The sequence below is a fragment of the Ciconia boyciana genome, chromosome 20 (assembly GCF_034638445.1).
Source record: "Ciconia boyciana chromosome 20, ASM3463844v1, whole genome shotgun sequence".
Classification (NCBI taxonomy): Eukaryota; Metazoa; Chordata; class Aves; order Ciconiiformes; family Ciconiidae; genus Ciconia; species Ciconia boyciana.
The window spans coordinates 7581178-7593433 of NC_132953.1; the positions used below are offsets into that span (position 1 = coordinate 7581178).

General features: G+C 70.4%; 4 protein-coding genes across 5 annotated transcripts; 3 read left to right on the forward strand and 1 right to left on the reverse strand.

Moving 5' to 3' along the window:
* Nucleotides 1-426: 426 nt before the first annotated feature.
* APOC3 (apolipoprotein C3) lies at nt 427-7559 on the reverse strand. Its single transcript, XM_072884857.1, has 3 exons — nt 7239-7559; nt 1010-1069; nt 427-881 (listed from the first exon to the last, which is right to left on the reverse strand). Exons 2-3 carry the CDS (start codon nt 1065-1067, stop codon nt 427-429), a joined length of 513 nt encoding a protein of 170 aa, XP_072740958.1. The 5' UTR covers nt 1068-1069; nt 7239-7559.
* On the forward strand, nt 2054-4099 carry APOA4 (apolipoprotein A4). The gene is given in 5 exon segments (XM_072884858.1): nt 2054-2554; nt 2556-2632; nt 2745-2794; nt 2936-3062; nt 3172-4099. Coding segments are annotated over 5 exon segments (1683 nt in total).
* Nucleotides 5579-7433, forward strand: APOA5 (apolipoprotein A5). The gene is made up of 4 exons (XM_072884859.1): nt 5579-5693; nt 5952-6027; nt 6160-6271; nt 6521-7433. The coding sequence occupies exons 2-4, from the start codon at nt 5979-5981 to the stop codon at nt 7431-7433; spliced, it is 1074 nt and encodes a 357-aa protein (XP_072740960.1). The 5' UTR covers nt 5579-5693; nt 5952-5978.
* A 128-nt stretch (nt 7560-7687) lies between the features above and the next one.
* On the forward strand, nt 7688-12076 carry ZPR1 (ZPR1 zinc finger). Of its 2 annotated transcripts, XM_072884382.1 has the most exons (14): nt 7690-7863; nt 8239-8400; nt 8773-8863; nt 9070-9140; nt 9337-9423; nt 9502-9624; nt 9778-9831; nt 9943-10009; nt 10309-10379; nt 10451-10540; nt 10639-10749; nt 10855-10941; nt 11225-11290; nt 11708-12076. In XM_072884382.1, the coding sequence occupies exons 1-14, from the start codon at nt 7738-7740 to the stop codon at nt 11840-11842; spliced, it is 1341 nt and encodes a 446-aa protein (XP_072740483.1). In that variant the 5' UTR covers nt 7690-7737; the 3' UTR covers nt 11843-12076. The 2 variants fall into 2 exon arrangements, with proteins under 2 accessions (XP_072740484.1, XP_072740483.1); XM_072884383.1 differs by lacking the exon at nt 8773-8863 and having other exon boundaries at nt 7688-7863; nt 8265-8400.
* The last annotated feature ends 180 nt before the right edge of the window (nt 12077-12256 follow it).

The window sequence follows — 12256 nt, forward strand, 5'->3', positions numbered from 1 at the left end:
GGCAGCCCGCGCGCAGCGCTGGGGTGAGGGCCGCTCCGGGCGGGGGGTGCCGGGGGCTCCCAGCGGGAGTCGGGGGGACAGGGAGCTGGCAGGGTGGGTGCCCTGGGCTCTCCCTGCCACCGAGCGGCCGGCGCGGCCCCGCGCGCGGCCCTCCCTGCCCGCCGCGCTCTGCCGGGGCGGCGGGGCCCAGCGGGGGCCGGTTTCGCCGAAGCTGGGTCCCCCCGGCTTGCGGGAGCGGCACCCGGCTCCTGCCGCCCCAGGCACGTGCGCGTGGGGCGGTGGCACGCGGCGCTCGCCCCGTGGCGAGGGGTCCCGCCGCCCCGGCGCGGCCGCGTGCAGCCCCGGCGCTGGCGGGAGGGAGCAGCACCCCGGCGGGCGCGGGCGTCCGTCCCAGCCCTTCCTCACCCCCCCGGTGCGCGCTCCTCCTCACCGCCCCCCCAGTGAGGCCACCACAGCCGTCCGCTTCAGCGCTGCTTTATTGCAAGAACCGCAACGCGGGGGGGGGAGCCGGGGGGACCCCGGCCCAGCCGGCCCCCGGCCAGCCCCCGGCAGGGCTACGCGGCCGGTGTCCGCGTCCAGAGCTCCGCCAGCTGCTCCTTCAGCCAGGCCAGCTGCCGCTTCACCAGCTCGGCGTTGTCCGCCAGCCACCGCCTGCAAGGGGAGGGGGCTCAGAGCGGGGCTCCGGCCGGGCTCCCCTGCGGGCGGCGGGGCGGCGGGGCCGGGCGCCCGGGCTGGCGGGGGGGCGGGGGCGCACCTGGCCTGCTGAGCCACCTCCGACTCCTGCACCGTGCCGAAGGCGGTCTTGGCCATGGCCGTGGCCTTCTGGGCGAACTCCTGCACCTTCCTCACCAGCGCCTCCGGCTCCCCGGGCGCGTCGGCCCCTGCAAGCGCAAGCCTCGTGGGAGCGGGGGGACGGGGCCACGGGGCTGTGCCCCCCCCCCCGTGCGTGCACCCCGGCACCCCGAGCCCCGGCCCCCTCCTCCTGCCGCGGCCCTCGCGCGCCCCTTACTTGCTCCCGCCGCCAGGACGGCCACGCAGACGAGGACGAGCAGGAGCGATGCCTTCATGGCTGGGGAGAAAGCAGAGCGCGTGGCGTGGGGTGGCGGGCGGGGGCCCGCGTGCCCGCAGGGGTCCCGACCCCGTCCCCGTCCCCGTCCCCGTCCCCGTCCCCTTCCCGGCGTGACCCTCGCCGGGGCCTTCCCCGCTCACCCGTGCCGGGCTCTGCTCCGCGGGGGCAGCCCCGGGCTCCCACTTTATACCCTCCCCGCAGCCGCCTCCGGGGGCGATGGTGCAAAGGTCAGGGGCGGTGGGGCTGGCCGGGGAGGGGGCCCGTCCGCAGAGGCCGGTCCCGCCGCCAGGCCTGCTGCAGAGGGGCCTGCCTCCCGGCCAGGAGTTGGGAAATCCCCCGGGGACCGAGGCTGCCGGGGGCTGGCCGGGCGCTCTGCACGCGTGTGCGCGCGTGTGCGCGCGCCTGCACGGGCACGTGCGTGCGGATGAGCGCGCCGGTGCACGTGCAGCCAGCCTGGTGCCCGCTGCCGGGTGCACCGCGGCGAGGGCGGCCCTGGGAGCGGGCCCGGGGCTGGCGCGGGCACACGCGGGACGAGGGTGACGTCCGGCGGCACCGGCCCCGGGCGCGATGCCGCCGGGCTGGCTCTGCCGCGGGGGCACCGGGCGGCTGCCTGGGCTGGGGTGGCCACCCCCCAGGAGGCGCAGGCGGGCCGCGCGTGCCCGGGCTGTGCCCTCCGGCCGCGGGGCACCGTGACAGCTCTTTGGACCTCGGCATCGCCGGCGCCTGGCCGATCCCTGCCCCTGCCAGCCGTGCCCTTCGCCCCAGCCCGACACATCACCGCCGGTCTCCAGCCGGCAGCGGGTCCGCTGGGGAGAGGGGTGGGCTGAGCCGGGGGCTGCAGCCCCAGGGCGTGTGCCGGGGGCCCGATGCAGCGGCCAGGGACGCACATGGGTGCCAGCTCTCGCCAAGGGCACGCTGACCCCGCGTGGGTGCAACATCCCGCGGCCGCGGGGTGCCGGCCGTCCCCTGCGGCAGGAGGGAGCGATGCTATCCCACATGTACGCAGTCTCCGGTGCCCCCGCGCATCCGCCGCAGCATCCCCCCGAGCCCGTGTCCTGCCCCGCCGTGCGTCCCCGGCAGGGCGCGGCGGGCGGCAGCGTCCCCCAGACCCCGCGGCGTCCCCCAGACCCCGTGCCCTGCCACACCGCGCGTCCCGGGTACCGTGCAGCCGGCACCGGCAGGGCCGTCGCCGCGTCCCACGGAGGCGCGGAGCCGGGGGCTGCCCCCCGTGGTGCGCTGTCCGCTCCGCCCCGGGGTCCCTGTCCCCAGGAGGGGCTCAGCCCTGGGGTGCCCGTGCGTGCCCCCATCCCCTCTCTGCCCTGGCTCCTGGCACCCCGCCGGGAGCTGGCAGGGCTGCGGGTGATGTCAGGGCTGCGGGTGATGTCAGGGCTGCGCACACGTCAGGCGCTTCCACGTTGCGACCTTGCTAAAGTCCAAGCCCGGGGCCTGTGTCACAGGCCTGCGTGGAAGCCACCGAGGGCGCTCGGGCTGCATAAATAGCGGCTGGGCGCAGCCGGCACGGCAGGTACCCACACCCGGCAGCAGCGCAGGTGAGCGGCTGCGGTGGGGAGAGCGGGCGGTGGAGGGGCGGCGGCGCAGGGCTGGGGGGCTGGCGCCGGCCCCGGGGCTCCCTTCATCCCCGCTCTGCGCTCCTGCAGGCATCCCCGGCGCTCAGGATGTCCCCGAAGGCGGCCGCCCTTGTCCTGGTGCTCCTTGTGGCTTCAGGTGAGGCAGCGCGTGGGTCCCCGGTGCCGGGAGGGCGGCCCTGCCCCGGGGCAGGGAGGGGGGCCCCGACGTCCCCCGGGGAGCTGCCGAGCGGGGCCAAGCCGGGGCCGAGCCGGCACCGATCCCGGCATCCGCTTGCAGGGGCACGGGCTGACGTCAGCCCAGACGAGGTGGCCAGCGTGCTCTGGCAGTACTTCACCAAGCTGGGCAGCGATGCCAAGGAGACGGTGGACCAGCTGCAGCAAGCCGAGATCACCAAGCAGCTCAAGTGAGCGGGGTCGCGGGCTGGGGCGGGGGACGCGGCGGCGGCCGGGAGGCGCTGGGCAGGGGAGGGGGCCGGGGGTGTGCCGGGGCGCTGACGTCCCCCCTCTCCCCAGCACCCTGCTGGAGAGCAACCTGCAGAGCGTCAACGCGTACGCCAAGGACCTGCAGCAGCGGCTGGTGCCCTTCGCCACGGAGCTGCAGGCACGGCTGGCGCAGGACTCACAGCGGCTGAAGGAGCAGATCCAGCGGGAGCTGGCGGAGCTGCAGGCCAAGCTGGCGCCCTACGCCGACGAGGTGCACCAGCAGATCGGCTCCAACATCCGCCAGCTGCGGGCCAAGATGAGCCCCTACGCCGACGAGCTGCGCTCCCAGGTGGACCGCGGGGCCGGGGAGCTGCGGCGGGCGCTGGAGCCCTACGCCGCTGAGCTGCGGGACCGGCTGCAGGACAACGCCGAGAGCGTCCAGGCCTCCCTCAGCCCCTACGCCGACCGGCTGCAGCAGCAGATCGACGGCGGGGTGGAGAGCCTGAAGGAGCGGCTGGCTCCCCTGGCCGACCAGCTGAAGGCGCAGGTGGGGCAGAGCGTGGAGCAGCTGCGGCAGGGGCTCAGCCCCTACGCCCAGGAGGTGCAGGACAACCTCAACCGGCAGCTGGAGAGCCTGACGGCGCAGATGGAGCGGGCGGCGGAGGAGCTGCGTGCCCGCCTGGCCGCCAGCTCGGAGGAGCTGCGTGCCCAGCTCAGCCCGCTGGCCCAGGAGCTGCGGCAGGCGGTGAGCAGCGACGCTGAGAGCCTGCAGCAGCGCCTGGCCGCCCTGGCCCAGCAGCTGGACGAGCGCGTGGGGCAGACGGTGGAGGCTTTCCGGCAGCAGGCAGCCCCCGCCGGCGAGTCCTTGGGGCAGCAGCTGGTGGAGCGGCTGGAGGAGATGCGGGGGAAGCTGGACTCGGGCACTGCCGGCGTGGAGGACCACCTGCAGCTGCTGGAGAAGGAGGTGCGGGAGAAGGTGGCCGCCTTCCTCAGCACCGCCCAGCCGGCAGAGAACTGAGACCCGCCGCGTGCCACGGGGAGGGGGCGCGGGGCGGCCCTCTGTACCCCCCCACCGCGAGCTTTCACGGCCGCTGCCCGCGGCAGAAATAAACTGGCCCCTTGCGATGCACGTCCTGGTCCGCGTCCGTCCCGTCCCGCCCCGCGGCACCGCGCCGTCCCGCCCCGGGATGGGCGACCTGGGGCCCCAGGTCCCAGCCGCTCCAAGGGGAGAGCGTCGCCCCCGAATTCGGGTGCCAGGGCACGGGGGAGAGGGAACAGAGGCGGGGCCAGGCAGGCGGGGGGCTCGGTCCCCGGTGCAGGGACGCAGGCACTGCAGGGGGCTGGGGGCAGTTCAGCCAGGTGAGCCCATCAGCTGGGCGGCTCCGGCAGGGCCAGAGCCCCAGCGCGGGGCCGAGCGCCCTCGCCGCAGCGGGGCCAGCTGCTGCCACGGGGCACAGGTCTCTGCAGGCTGCGCCGGGCGGGCGACAGACACCTCGTCCCCCCAGCCCGTGGCCCCGCGGGGACCGCGCCCAGATGCAGCGGGGCTCGGCCTGGCGGGCAGAGGGCCCTTGCTCGTCCCCAGGAGCTTCCCGGCTCAGGAAGAAGCAAAGAGGACCGGAGCTACGGTCACAGCCAACGCCCCGAGCCGCTCCGGTGGCGGGTGCCCCGCGAGGGCGGCTCCCACGGACGCATTTCCCACGTGGGCTGCGGTGGCAGGAGCGGCGGGATGGGAGCGTGGCCAGGGCTGCTCGGGGCAGCCCCGTGCGTCTGCACGGGCGCGGGAGCAGAGCGGACTTTGGTGCCGGCAGAGCGCCGGTGACCTCTCGGAGTTTCACCCCTGCGGTGCGCCGGACTTCGCCCTCCGCCGCAGGGCGCCCGCACCCCGGCCCGGCACCCCGAGCGCGCAGCCCAGCCCCGCCGGGGAGACGTCGGTCCCGGCGGGTCCCTGTTTGCTGGGTTGCTTCAGTGCAAACATTGCAGCGCTCTCCCGATTTGCAAGCCTGGCGTCAGCAGCCGGCACTCTTCACGGGCGTTCGACCCGAGCTGCAAACGTTGCCGTTTTTTCCCCCGTCCCCGTCCTGCTGCTCTGCACCCCCTCGGCACCCTGGCGGCTCCCGTCCTCCGTCTGCCTCCGCCACGCGAAGGTCGGCCGCGAGGGCAGGGTCAGCCTCGTCCCGAGAAACCTGCAGAGCAAGCAGCGAGGGCTCCCTTATCGCCGGGAAAACAAGGGCTGACCCAGCGGGCCGGCGGCCGGCCGGCGTTCGGGCAGCTCTGCTGCGAGACCTCTGCCTGGGAGATGCTCGGGAAGGGGCAGCCCCGAGGGGGTTAAGGCTGCCTGCGGCCGCAGCGAGGTCAGGCCGACCGGGGCGGTGGGATGGGAGCGGCGTGGGGCAGGCGAAGGGGCAGCCTCCGGCCAGATGGCCGGCCCCCACGTCACCTCTCAGGAACGCCCGCGGACCTCCACGTTGTGTTTACACGGAGTGAGGTCCAAAAAGCCTACCCCTGCGGATGCGCCTTATCACCCGCGCTCCTCTGCCTCCGGCCAGGCAGATATAAAGGGAGCCACGGCCTGGCTCCCGGCAGGAGGGCCACGGGAGGCAACCAGGAGCCGGGTGAGGGCCGGGGGGCAGCCCCGCCGAGCCAGCGCGGGCAGGGGCACCTCGCGCCCGGCCTAACTTTGTCCGGCCGGAGGGGCTGGGCGTCGTTTCACGTGCATGCCGGCTGTGTTACGGGGGACCCCAGGAGCGAGGTCCTTGTGGAGAGCGGCGGGGGGGGCGTGAAGCGCAGGGCCCGCCGACCCGTGAGCGCTCAGAGAGGGGACCCGCGCCGCGGCGTGAGCTAACGCGCTCCTCTTCTCTCTCTCCCCGCAGCACGGCGGCGCGCCGGCCTGGCAGACCATGCCTCCGAAGGCTGCGCTTCTCCTCGCCCTCCTGGCCACCTTACCGGGTGGGTGCCGAGCGGAGGGGCTCGCTCGGGGACGGCCGGCGGCAGAGCCGGGACGCGGGCTGGGCGGGAGGGCAGAGCCGGGGGTGGGCAGTGCCGCGGCTGCCGCGCCAACCGCTGCCCTCCTGCCCGCAGTGTCACCGGCCGAGCTGGCAAGGAGCGGCTTCTGGGAGTACCTCAGCCAGCTGACGAGCAACAAGGACAGCGCGGAGCACGGCCAGAGCAGCAAGCTGGGCAGGGACATCGCGTGAGTACGCCGCTCCGGGGGCTTGCCTCGCAGCGCCCGGCCCGGGTAACTGCCTGCGGTCCCGCCGCAAGCTCCCCCCAGGCCCCACCAACACGCCTCGGCCCCCGTTCTCTTTCCCCGGGGACAGCAAAGCTAACGGGAACGGCCCTCGCGGCCATCAACGGCTTTTATTACGGGTGCGTTAGGGCACAGCGGAGATGCGGCGGTAAGTCAGGGGCGCTCGGTAACGACATCTGTCGTCTCGTGCAGAAACCTGAAGGAGAGCATTCAGGATGGGGTCAGCTACGTGGGAAACTTCCTGGAGAAGCTGGCACCCCTCGACAGAGGCCTCCAGCCCCGGCTCTACCACGACTCGGACAGCCTACGGAAACTCATCAGGAAAGAGCTGGAGAGCCTGAGGGTGAAACTGTCCCCGTACGTGGACGAAGTCCACCACAAGGTCGGCAAGCACCTGGAAGATCTTCGCTACCGGCTGCAGCCGTTCACGGAAGAGCTCCTGGACCAGGTGTCCCTGAAAGCCCGGGAGCTCCGGCGGCACCTTGTGCCCAGCCGGGAGGTGACGGCTCAGCTCCTGGAGGGCGCGGACGAGGTCCAGAGGTTCATGGCTCACTACACCGACAAGATCGCCTTCCACACCGAGCAGGTGAAGGACATTTTCCAGCCCTACGCGGACAGGCTGGTGACCGAGATCCACCGCAACGTGGAGGAGCTGCACAGAAACGTCGCCCCTCACGCCCAGGCCAGCCCGGAGAAGCTCAACCAGTACCTCCAGGAGCTCTCCGCCAAGCTGACCCAGAACGCGAGGGACCTCCACCAGAAGATCCAGGGGAACCTGGAGCAGCTCAAGGCGAAGCTGAGCCTCTACCCCGGCAGCCTGCGGGAGCCGCCGGCCCCCCCGGACCGCTACACGGAGGAGCTGGCCCGGGAGGTGCAGCGGCGGGTGGAGGAGTTCCGGAGGCAGACGTACCTCCAGATCCAGGACTTCACCCGGGCCCTCGACCAGGAGACGGAGGAGATGAGGCTGAAGCTCTCCTCCCCGCCCTCCCACCCGGGGGACCCGCAGGACGGCCCGCCCCCGGTGGAGGACCTGCGCGCCCGCCTCGACGCCCTCTGGAGAGACCTGGCCCACAGCCTGAGCGAGCGGGGCGCCGAGGCCCGCTGACGGCCCGGGCCGGCGGGGGGCAGAGGGCCGGGGCCGGGGCAGCGGCGGGAGGAGGCCGCGGGCCCGCCCGGGGCCGGGGCCGGGGCGCGGGGGCGGCGGGCGGCGGGGCCGGGGCCGGGGCCGGCTCGGTCGAGCTCAACCGCAATAAAGGCGCCGCCATGGCGGGCCGGGCCGGGCCGGGCCTCGCCGCCGCCTCCTCACGTGACCACCCCGCCGCACGTGACCGCCCGCCTCACGTGATCGCCCCGCCTCACGTGACCGCGCAGCGCGCAGGCGCGGCGGGAGCGGTTCCGGCGGCGGCAGCATGTCGGCGCTGGGGGCGGTGGTGGCGGAGGCGGCGGGGGGGGCCCTGTTCCGGCCCCTCAGCGCCGAGGACGGCGAGCAGCGGCCGGCCGAGATCGAGTCTCTGTGCATGAACTGCTTCCGCAACGTGAGGGGGGCCTGGGGGCCGCGCCCGGGCCACAGGGGCCGTCAGGGGGCCGGGGCGGGGCCTGCCGGGGCGGGCCCGGGCCGGGGCCACAGCGGCCTCCCGGGGTGGGGTGGGGGCGGCTCCGGGTGCAGCGGCCCGCGGGGCGGGTGAGGGGCAGGGCCGGGGAAGGACCTGCCGGGGGCCGCAGCCTGTCCCGAAGCGGGGGGCGGGGTGCGCAAGGGGCAGGCAGGAGGGGGGAGGCGGGGCCCGCTGGGAGGTGAGAGGAGGCAGGGCCCGGGGGGGGGTCTGCCCGGGGGGGCGTTGGCAGGAGTGTGGGGCCTGGGGGGAACGGCGCCCCGAGGACTCGGGTTCCCACGAGGCCCCTCGCTGCCGCAGGGGGTGACGCGGCTCCTGCTCACCAGGATCCCCTTCTTCAAAGAGGTCATCGTCAGCTCCTTCACCTGCGACAGCTGCTCCTGGTCCAACACGGAGATCCAGTCCGCGGGCAGGATCCAGGAGCAGGGCGTGCGCTACACCCTGGCTGTCACCTCCCGTCAGGTGAGCGGGGGTCCCCTCTCCCTCCCCAGCAGCGGGGCCGGTGCCGCCCGTGTGCCGGGGCGGCGGGGAGCTGCCTTGCAGACGCCGTGTGCGCGCCTTTGTCCCTCAAAGCCTGGTCTCGCTTGAGCAATAAAGTGTTTATCTTCTGTGCCGTTTGAGAAATAGCATTACTTGTTTGAGAGTAAGCATTTAATGCCCAAAACGTGCACGTTCCCGGCGCGCTCCCGCGCAAACGGAGAGGCTGCTAAAGCTGGCCTGGAGCTAACGCTGCCGCTTTGGCGGGCGCTGCGTGCCCCGGTGCGGTCGCTTGGCGCGTGGGAGCTCCTGGTCCTGTTGGGAATCCTAGCGCCGCTCCTCGACTGTCGTGTGCAGGACATGAACAGGGAGGTGGTGAAGACCGACTGTGCCACGGCTCGAATTCCAGAGCTGGACTTTGAGATCCCTGCTTTCACCCAGAAGGGAGGTGGGTACGCGGGCTGCGCCCCTCGGCGTGCCGGTGGGTGCGCAGTAGGCACCGGTTAAGGACCTGGCCTCCTGTCCGTTGGGTCAAATAAGCTTGAGAGGGCCAACGCGCGGAGGCTGCCAGGGATCGGTACGAGCTGGCGGGGGGGTAGCACCGCTGTGGTGTACTTAACGGTGCTGTCGCTTCTGTCTTCTTTCCTTCTCAAGTTCTTACCACCGTTGAAGGGATAATTGACAGAGCTGTCGCGGGCCTGGAGCAGGACCAGCCCGTCCGCAGGGTAAGGCGCTGTGAAAGGGGAAGCTCCTCAGGGACGCCTGCTTGGCACATGCTTATTTTGTTCATCCTCTGCCTCTTGGCATCGCGCGCTGCTGATGAGAAGAGTGTTATGGGCTCTCTGGTGTGTGCTGTTGTCAGCGTTGTCTTCAGCTCCGGGCTGCCCCTGGCATCAGTCTCAAACGTGTCCTCTTTTGCAGGCGACGGACGAAGAGACGGCAAGTAAAATAGATGAGTTCGTTGGCAAACTAAAGCAGCTGAAAGAAGTACATTCCTCCTTCACCTTTGTGAGTACGCCCAAGAGTGCAGCCCCCTTCTGCACGGGGAAGGGCGGGATGGCTTCCTAAGGCTTCGTTCTGCCGTAGATCATAGACGATCCTTCAGGGAACAGCTTTGTGGAGAACCCTCACGCACCGCAGAAGGATGATGCTCTTGTGGTCACTCGCTACAGGAGGACTCCCCAGCAGGCTGCCATGCTGGGACTGGAGGTGACGGGGAGCTGCTGCTGCTGTGTCCTCAGCCTGCCGCACGCACGGGGCCGGTGGGCCTGGGGGAGCAGGGCTGATCAGTCCCCTCGCTCTCTGGGAGACCCGGAATTAAGGCACAGAAGGTAACGCTGCTTCTGGTGTCCCCTCTTGCAGGGAGAGGAGCTGGATGAGAAGCCAGCTGATTCTGCGGAGGATCTGAGGAACGAGGTGGGTGACTTTGCAGCGCAGTGGCGGCCGCGCCTGGGTGACTGGCACCCAGAATAGGCTTTCCGGGCTGGCCGGGGCTTTCTGATTCTCCTTTCCATTCCTGTGACCCAGGTACTGCAGTTCAACACCAACTGCCCCGAGTGCAACGCTCCAGCTAACACAAATATGAAGTTAGTGCGTATCCTTTGCGTGGGGGCGTGGGCGCAGATCGGTGCCCTCTGCAGGGGTCTGCAGGAGGCCGACGGGGGGGTGAGAGTCGCTCTGTCTGCTGAGCCAGGTTTCTTCCTGCTGCAGCCGTAAGGCGTGAATAAATTATTGCCAGTAGAGCCTGTCAGGGTGCAAAGCTGTCTTGGTGCCGCTCGCAACTTGCCAGCGAGCTGCCGCAATACCTCGGGAAGGACCGAGGCTGTGGAGAGGGCGCAGGCTGCTGCTTTGAGACTTTCCTTTCGTTGAGTTTTCCTTGACTGTCTGCTCCAGAAATCCCACACTTCAAGGAGGTGATTATCATGGCCACAAACTGCGACTCCTGTGGGCACAGGACAAATGAGGTGAGCTGGAAAACTACGTGTAGAAGTGTAGAGCGTAGAAGTCCGTGAAGCTGACTGCCGGGTGTTCCCAGGTGAAGTCCGGAGGAGCAATCGAACCGCAAGGCACCAGGATTACCCTTCGGATTACAGACCCTTCCGACATGACGAGGGATATCCTAAAGGTATGGTGCCGTCGGATACCTGCCCTGTCCTCCTGCGGCGGGCGCGTGGGGCCCAGCCGTCCATCCGCCGGGGTCTCACGGCGGCCTCGCCCTTGCAGTCGGAGACCTGCAGCGTGGAGATCCCAGAGCTGGAGTTCGAGCTGGGGATGGGAGCGCTGGGGGGGAAGTTCACCACGCTGGAAGGGCTGCTGAAGGACATCAGAGACCTGGTGAGTGGTCCTGCGCTGAGCTCGGACCCCTCTGCATCAATATTTGGCCTGGCTGTGGGGCTGGGTGTCTCGCAGCTGGCTGAGTGAGTGGGTCTGCTCCTCCAGGTTGAGAAAAACCCCTTCACTCTGGGGGACAGCTCTACGCCCAGCAGAACAGAAAAGCTGCAAGAGTTCATTGGGAAACTGCAGGAGGTGAGCGCACTCTTAATCTTCCATGCTCTGCGCTGTGGTTTTCTCCCGTGTCACTGCAGCTATGAAGTATGTTTAACTGGACTCCCCGGCAAGTGTTGCTGCACCTTTTCTAGCTGTTCCACGCTTGCCCTGCCCTGTCCTCGCTTGTTTTATCAATCTATTACTGTTTTTTTAACTGAGGAAAATGTTAGAACTGTCTAAAGCGTGCTGCGAATGTCTTGGTGCCAGAAGTGCTGAAGGATCGGAAAGCACCTTAATGCCTGGATGTTCTCTCTTTCTGCAGATCATAGAGGGAGAGACAAAGGCTCACTTCATCATGGATGACCCTGCAGGCAACAGCTATCTTCAGGTACGGTGCTGTGCGCTCGAGAGAGGAACTCCTTGAAGTCTCCTGAGCAGTTTGAGTGGATTTTCTTCTTTATTTCCCTGATGTGTGTTGGCAGGCAGGGTTCCCTTTGGGGCTTTGGTAGCGAGTGGGTTGTTGCAGGCTCTGTCCAGGGAAAGGAGACTGCTGGTGGCTTTGTGGGAAGGAAGAGGGGAGCGGAGTCTGCTCCCCGGGATTAGGGGCTGGGAATGCGGTGATCTGGTCTGACCCAAGTCGTGCTCTCCGTGGGGTGGTGGACAAGTCTTGCTCTTGGCGGGGGGGGGGGGTGGTGTGTGAATCTTGTCCGAAGCCCCTTGCTGTTGCTGGGGTGCTGCTGAAGAGTGCTGGTGCCCAAGGCTTTGGGAAGAGGGGTGTGAAGGAGGCCTCCGTCTCACCCCGCAGAACGTGTACGCCCCGGAGGAGGACCCAGAGCTGCAAGTGGAGCGCTACGAGCGTACGTTTGAGCAGAACGAAGACCTGGGCCTGAACGATATGAAGACGGAGGGCTACGAGTCAGAGGGAGCCTCGGGCCGGTAGCCTGGTGCAGCCGGACCCCTTCAGCCTCTTCTCCCGACGGCTCTGGGGACCAGGACTTGGTCGGGGCTGGGGCCCCTCTCCCCTTCCCCTGCCCTGGGGAAGCCGCTCCAGCCCAAAGGCAGTGGGGACCGGGGTCGGGGCCTCTGCCGGAGGTGTACTGCTGATGTGCTGGGGCAGGCACCCACGTTTGGGTGCCCTCGGGGCTGCGACCCCCAAATAAAGGTGTTTAATGGAGGCATGGTGGCGGCTGCTGCTGCTGCTGCTGCTGCTGCTGCGCCTGGCCCTGGCCCCGCCCGCCGGCCGCCCTGGCCCCGCCCGCCGGCCGCCCTGGCCCCGCCCGCCGGCCGCCCTGGCCCCGCCCGCCGGCCGCCCTGGCCCCGCCCGCCGGCCGCCCTGGCCCCGCCCGCCGGCCGC

What these genes read in the sequence shown, in the direction of transcription:
- ZPR1 (XM_072884382.1), top strand. Translation starts at nt 7,738, where the DNA reads ATGTCGGCGCTGGGGGCGGTGGTGGCGGAGGCGGCGGGGGGGGCCCTG. An exon ending in TGGCTGTCACCTCCCGTCAG is followed by an intron (nt 8,401 to 8,772) that starts GTGAGCGGGGGT and finishes TGTCGTGTGCAG; the next exon opens with GACATGAACAGGGAGGTGGT. An exon ending in TACATTCCTCCTTCACCTTT is followed by an intron (nt 9,424 to 9,501) that starts GTGAGTACGCCC and finishes GTTCTGCCGTAG; the next exon opens with ATCATAGACGATCCTTCAGG.
- APOA5 (XM_072884859.1), top strand. Translation starts at nt 5,979, where the DNA reads ATGCCTCCGAAGGCTGCGCTTCTCCTCGCCCTCCTGGCCACCTTACCG. An exon ending in CCTCCTGGCCACCTTACCGG is followed by an intron (nt 6,028 to 6,159) that starts GTGGGTGCCGAG and finishes TCCTGCCCGCAG; the next exon opens with TGTCACCGGCCGAGCTGGCA. An exon ending in AAGCTGGGCAGGGACATCGC is followed by an intron (nt 6,272 to 6,520) that starts GTGAGTACGCCG and finishes CGTCTCGTGCAG; the next exon opens with AAACCTGAAGGAGAGCATTC.
- APOC3 (XM_072884857.1), bottom strand. Translation starts at nt 1,067, where the DNA reads ATGAAGGCATCGCTCCTGCTCGTCCTCGTCTGCGTGGCCGTCCTGGCG. An exon ending in CGTCCTGGCGGCGGGAGCAA is followed by an intron (nt 882 to 1,009) that starts GTAAGGGGCGCG and finishes TTGCGCTTGCAG; the next exon opens with GGGCCGACGCGCCCGGGGAG.